General features: G+C 45.5%; 1 protein-coding gene across 1 annotated transcript; it reads left to right on the top strand.

Annotated features, from left to right (window-relative positions):
* The first annotated feature begins 1001 nt into the window (after nt 1-1001).
* Nucleotides 1002-6622, top strand: POU2AF1 (POU class 2 homeobox associating factor 1). Its single transcript, XM_070952328.1, is given in 6 exon segments — nt 1002-1020; nt 1854-1984; nt 2917-2959; nt 3082-3272; nt 3274-3354; nt 6197-6622. Coding segments are annotated over 6 exon segments (777 nt in total). The 3' UTR covers nt 6509-6622.
* The last annotated feature ends 305 nt before the right edge of the window (nt 6623-6927 follow it).

Genomic DNA, 6927 nt, shown 5'->3' with positions numbered 1-6927 from the left:
TTAAACAATTTGGCTAAATTTTAAAAATATCCCATAATTAAACAAATTAAAATTAGTGTTTAAAATTTAAATTTAAAAATTTTAAAAGGGAGAAGATTTAGGCCAGGCCAGCTTGATGAAATAAAAACGTTTTAAAAACGTTGCTAGAAGAGAACGGGGATTTGTGGAAAGGAGGAAGAGGAGGAGGAGGAGGAGGAGGATGAAGAGGAGGAGGAGGAAGGAGGAGGAGGAGGAGGAGGAGGAGGAGGAAGACTCTGAGATTGATTGTTTACTTACAGACATTTCATTACCCCACTGCGTAGTGTCATCAGTGCCGCAGAATGGATAAGTTGATGAATTAAATCACCGACACTCTCTAATTTTAAAGATAGAGAGCTCAAGTAAATTGTCATTTTAAACTGGGGCCAAATTAATATATATTCTTTGAATTGTTTTTAATGTTTGTATTGTATGTTTTTATCTGGCTGTACACCGCCCTGAGTCCCTTGGGAGAAGGTGCGGTATATAAATTCGAGATAAAAATAAAAATAAATAAATAAATCATCTGGGAATGTCAAGGTAATGCCCCCATAGCTGGTGTAATGTCACATTCGTCATAATTTGGAAGGTTGTCCAAAGATTTAAGACTGGTTTTGAAAGCATTTACATCCAGTTAATTATTTATAGCTTGCTTTTTTTTTTAATTAAAAAAATAATAATACAGAATCAGCTTTTCCCCACCCCAATCCTGGAAAGTCTTTTTTGCACTATAATTCCCAGGATGTCATTTAATGATTTATTGATTCACGTTCTACAAGCCACCTGTCTCTCAATTAAACCAATTAAAAACACAATAAAAAATAAAAATTTCCCAGAGGATGCCAGGCTCACATTGTAAACAATCACGCTGTTCCTTAGTTCAGGGTTTTTCAAATTTGGCAAGAGGACTAAACCTCATGGCTGGCTGGGGAATTCTGGGAGTTGAAGTCTGCCTCTCTTACACTTGCCAGGTTTGAAAAAAAATGCTGATTTTTCAAAAACGTCATCAAAAACGTCATCAAAAAAAGCACAACAAAGAATGTTCTTTCTGCGCCAACTCAGGAAGCTCAAACTGCCCAAGGAGCTGCTGATCCAGTTCTACAGAGGAATTATGGAGTCTGTCATCTGCACTTCCATAACTGTCTGGTTGGCTCTGCAACCCAACAAGACAGACAGAGACTTCAGAGGATCATTAGAACTGCAGAAAAAACAATGGCTACCAACCTGCCTTCCATTGAGGGCCTGTATATGGCACGAGTCAAAAAGAGGGCTGTGAAAATATCTACAGACCCCTCGCATCCTGGACATAAATTGTTTCAACTCCTACCCTCAAAATGACGCTATAGAGCACTGCACAACAACTAGACACAAGGACATTTTTTCCCCAAACGCCATCATTCTGCTAAACAAATAATTTCCTCAACACTGTCAAACTATTTACTAAGTCTGCACTACTATTAATCTTCTCATCGTTCCCACCATCCATCTCCTTCCACTTATGACTGTATGACTGTAATTTTGTTGCTGGTATCCTTACGATTTATATTGATATTGTTTCCTGATTGCTTATTTGTACCCTATGACTATCATTGAGTGTTGTAGCTTATGATTCTTGACGAATGTATCTTTTCTTTTATGTACACTGAGAGCGTATGCACCAAGGACAAATTCCTTCTGTGTCCAATCACACTTGGCCAATAAAGAATTCCCTTCTCTTCTCTTCTCTTCTCTTCTCTTCTCTTCTCTTCTCTTCTCTTCTCTTCTCTTCTCTTCTCTTCTCTTCATGAAGCATCTTTGCAGCACTAAAGAGGGAACTAACACTTTTATTTTTCTAGCTTCTGCAGCTGAGCAGCCCCTGCCATCCCGCCCCTACCAAGGAGTCCGGGTTAAAGAGCCGGTGAAAGAGTTACTGAAGAGGAAACGGGGCAGCGCTCAAAATGCCAAAGTTGCTCCTGAAAGCATGGCGGTAAGAGACAGCCGGGCAGAAGGCAGGGCATCTTTCTATCTAGTGCTTCATCCTTGCCCTTCCACGATCCCTCCTGGGACAGGAACCCTCTGGCTTGTCACGAGCCACTTCTGTTAGAGCAGTGTCTCTTAAGCTTGTCAACTTTTAGATGTGTCGAGTTCAACTCCCAGAATCCCCCAACCGCCATGTTTTAAGATCTGTGGACTTCAATTCCCAGATTCCCCCAACAGCCATGCTTTAAGATAGCTGGATAACTCAGCAGACTAATGCATTGTAATTTAACTCCAGCTGTCTGCAATTAGTAAGTTCGAATCTTGCCAGGCTCAAGGTTGACTCAGCCTTCCATCCTTTCTAAGGTAGGTAAATTGAGGACCCAGTTGTGGGGGCAATAAGCTGACTTTGTAAAAATATACAAAAGTATGAAGGCTATTGCTTAACGCATTGTAAGCCGCCCTGAGTCTCCGGAGAAGGGCGGCATATAAATCAAATTAAAAAAAAAAAGATGTATGGATTTTAACTCCCAGAATCCCCCAACCACCTTGATTCAAGATTTGTGGACTTCAACTCCCAGAATCCCCCATTCACTTGACTGGGGAATTCTGGGAACTGAAGTCCACACAGCTTCAAGTGACCAATTTTGAAAAAAACACACTGCTTTAGAACGATGAGCTGTACATCCTCTGGCCCTAACCACCTCTGACATTAAAACCAGATGTCGCCACATCAGTAACAGTGATGAAAACAGATTTTGGTCCAGGGTGTGAACATTTGAGAGTTTTCCACCCTCCTCGAACACATTTCCTTCCTTCTGACCCTTCAATCTTGACTTGCCGTTTGAGCATTACTGATAGTTTCCTAGTCAGCCTCTGAGTAATTCCTCTCTTTGTGGTTTATCGCTCTTAAATAATACCAGCCTCTAATTTTTCCTTTAGCTGTTTTTCCCCCACCAGTCGCTTCCATCCTACTCGCCCACTGGTAAGAGTTTCAGATTTTTTTGGGGGGTGATGGTGGCTTTTCCTCCTCCCCAAAAGCACATCTTTCCTCGTTCTCCATCTTCGGTTCAGCTTCACCTTTTCCCTTTCTCTCTTTCCGTGAAGGTCAAATTTACTCCGAGACAGATTTGGTCACCTCGTCGCTGCCTCTGATGGAGGAAGGAGCACTTTATTCGGGGTGGTTGACTCAGCCACCCCCGGCCACATTGCAACCTCTGACCCAGTGGACCACGTCCCCAGAATACGTGTCTCACGAAGCGGTCAGCTGCCCTTACACAGCCGACATGTTTGTTCAGCCCGGTCTGTCCCAGTTACACACTCGTGGGGACATCCTCGGTGCTGACCTACACTTCCCAGCCGCTGATCACAAACTTTGCGGTGAGTTTGATAATGGCACCAGTGGTGAAATCCAATTTTTTTTTTACTACCAGTTCTGTGGGCGTGGCTTGGTGGGCATGGTGTGGCTTGGTGGGCATGGCAGGGGAAGGATATTGCAAAATCCCCATTCACTCCCCACTCTGGGGCCAGCCAGAGGTGATATCTGCCAGTTCTCTGAACTACTCAAAATTTCTGCTACCAGTTCTCCAGAAGCTGTCAGAACCTGCTGGATTTCACCCCTGTATGGGACCCTCTGTGTGATCATTGGTTTTTTTTCTTTCTACTGTGGAGTAGGAGGCAGGGTGGAAATTGTCCAAAGTTTGATGGATGTTTCCCTTCTCTTTGAGTGCCATGGACATGGTCTCCCAACCACACAAGGTCTTCCATATCAATAGAAATAGCACTTAATTTATATACCCACTTCACAGTGCTTCACAGCCTTCCCTAAGCGGTTTACAGAATCAGCCTCTTGCCCCCAACAATCTGGGTCCTCATTTTACCCACCTCGGAAGGACGGAAAGCTGAGTCAACCTTGAGCTGGTGAGACTCGAACTGCCAAATTGCAGGCAGCTGGCAGTCAGCAGAATTAGCAACAGTACTGCATTCTAACCACTGTGCCACCACGGCCCTTCCTTCCTTCCTTCCTTCCTTCCTTCCTTCCTTCCTTCCTTCCTTCCTTCCTTCCTTCCTTCCTCCCTCCCTCCCTCCCTCCCTCCCTCCCTCCCCTCCCTTCCTTCCCACTTAGCACTAGGCCTTATAAATCACTTGGTAAGGCCACACTGGGAATACTTCATCCAATTTTGGTTGCCATGATGTAAAAAATATGTGGAGACTCTAGAAAGAGTGCAGAGAAGAGCAACCAAGATGATTAGGGGACTGGAGTCTAAAACATACAAACAATGTTTGCAGGAACTGGGTATGTCTAGTTTAATGAAAAGAAGGACTAGGGGAGACATGATAGCAGCCTTCCAATATCTCAGGGGCTGCCCCAAAGAAGAGGGAGTCAAGCTATTCTCCAAAGCACCTGAGGGCAGGACAAGAAGCAATGGATGGAAACTAATCAAGGAGAGAAGCAACTTAGAACTAAGGAGAAATTTCCTGACAGTGAGAACAATTAATCAATGGAACAACTTGCCTCCAGAAGTTGTGAATGCTCCAACACTGGAAGTTTTTAAGAAGAGGTTGGATAACCATTTGTCTGAAGTGGTGTAGGGTTTCCTGCCTGGGCAGGGGGTTGGACTAGAAGACCTCCAAGGTCCCTTCCAACTCTATAATTCTATTCTATTCTATTGTGTTATTTGCAATTCGGCTGCCCAGAGGGTTTCCTCCAGAACATTTGCACATGGTCAGTGAGCCTTAGTCAAAATTGCAACTAAGCCAAATACCAGCAAGGGGAATTCATTATCCTGGGATGTGGAAACACTCCTAGGAAATATGCAATGAGCATTCTGCAAAGATTTGAGCAGCTGGTCAATATTTAACATCAAGATTCTCAGAGGACCAGGGCGAGTGGGATGTTTCTTGGATGCAAATTTTCTCAGCTACGGATTGTAGCCCCCAGGTGGGTGACCGAAGGATGGGCGTTTGGGTGAGAAAGGAAAGCATCCTTTCGTGATGATTGTTTCCAGGGCAGGAAAAAAAAATGTATGAAAGAATGGGAAAGAGAGGTCACACCATTGTCAGGTTTCGGCCCTAAGTGGGTCAAACAAAGAGCTTCACGGTTCTAATTCTCAGCTTGGGCATTAATTGTAATTAAAGACTGCCATAAATTGCATTGTTCTGTCTCGGGACTCAGAATATTGAGTATCACATTTGAATATCTGCAGGGAGAACCCGGATGATATATTTCAAATTTTCTCCTCGTGAATCACCGCCACAATTGTACTGTATTTTGCAGGTGGATCTCAAGTGCAATTATAGAATAACAGCGTTGGAAGGGACCTCGGAAGTCTTCTAGTCCAGTGGTCACCAACTGGTAGTCCGTGGACCACTGATGGTCTGCGAGAAAATTTGGGTGGTCCGCAGAAAAATTATTTGCATTTTTTTTATATTGCACTAAATCAGAGGTCCTCAAACTACGGGCCCTGGGACAGATACGTGCAATGAACGTTTTGTGTTGCTGCAGAGAGTCTCCCCCTTTGGGGTCTTTTTGTGTGGGTCAGAGGAGGAGGCAGAAATTCCGACTTGGGGTCACTTTAGCCTCCAGGAGTGGGGCTTTGGGCGAAGGCTGGAGGGAAGTGCCGCTGATGGCAAAGAGCTGGAGGGCCTCGTTCCAGTGGGACTGCATCGTGGCCTGGAACTGGCTGACCATCTCAGCTCACTGAGCCTCCAGGCACCGGTACCTGGCCTTGCACTCCTGCAGGTCTTCCCTCTGCTTGGAAAGCCTATGCTCCTAGTCCTCAGTGAGGTGCTTCTGCTGAGCCTCCTTCTCAGTCAGATCGAATTTGAACTGAGCAGCTGTTTTGCCAACTCTTTCTCTTAGCTCCAACAACTGCTTCCTGTTGGGGACCTAAGGAGCCCAGGTGGGCAGGCGGGCAAGTGCAAGGACTAGTTGCAAGTGCAAGGACTACTTGCAACTGCAAGAACTGGTTATAAGTGCAAGGACTAGTTGCAAGTGCAAGAACTGGTTGTAAGCGCAAGGACTCATTGTAGCTTCACAGCGTTGCTAAAAGTTGCAAGTCAAGGGCCACCTTACAGTATGTTACCCATCTGATGGTCATCTCCAGATCTGATGGACTGAGAGAGTCCACCAGAGATCCAGAGTGAAGCCTGGACCTTCTTGGATCAGAGCCTCAGTTTCTGGGGAGAAAGACTGACCCACATGTTTTTTTTTGTCCCACAGGCTCGATCGGCCACAAGCCCAGCTGTGGTGCCTCATCTGGATGTGATGGACCAGCAAGCTCCTCTGAGTTACTTCCCCTGGACTCAGCCCATCCCAACTTTACCAGCAACTTCCTTGCAATACCAGCCAGCTTCGATGGCCCTCTCTGCTCCCCAATTTGTCCCCCTCCCCATTTCGGGAGCTGACCCACTCCCCCAAGTATTAGAAGACACCAGGAAGGAGATGGCCCCTCTGACACTCGAGAAACTTCTGCAGGACGACACAAACGACACGTACGGTTTAAACAACAGCCTGCCGGTTGAAGGCCTCTGAGACTGGATTCTTAGCCAAGAGAGATCTTCAAATCTCTGTGGTTCCGTTCCATTCCTTCCTTCCTTTTCTTCTCTTCTTCCTTCCTTCTCTTTCTGCCTTTCACTGTCGTTTCTAGGTGACCCTCAGCTTCTCTTGCTTTCTTTCCAAAGTTTCAGAAATGTGGGACGGAAACACCAGGATCTGTTTTGGAAAAGAAGCTACAATTTTGAATCTTTGCAACCAGAATTTTGCAACTAAATAGCCTCCTTCTCCTCCTTCTCCTTCTCCTTCTCCTTCTCCTTCTCCTTCTCCTTCTCCTTCTCCTTCTCCTTCTCCTTCTCCTTCCTCCTCCTCCTCCTCCTTCCTCCTCCTCCTCCTCCTCCTCCCTCTTCCTCTTCCCCTTTCTCCTCCTCCTCCTCCTCCTCCTCATCTTCATCTTC

This window comes from Pituophis catenifer, unplaced genomic scaffold (genome assembly GCF_029215685.1).
Source record: "Pituophis catenifer annectens isolate HBS135680 unplaced genomic scaffold, rPitCat1.0.hap2 SCAF_12, whole genome shotgun sequence".
NCBI classification, from domain to species: domain Eukaryota; kingdom Metazoa; phylum Chordata; class Lepidosauria; order Squamata; family Colubridae; genus Pituophis; species Pituophis catenifer.
Note: the sequence above shows the minus strand (reverse complement) of the source record. Positions and strands in the feature narration are given on the sequence as shown.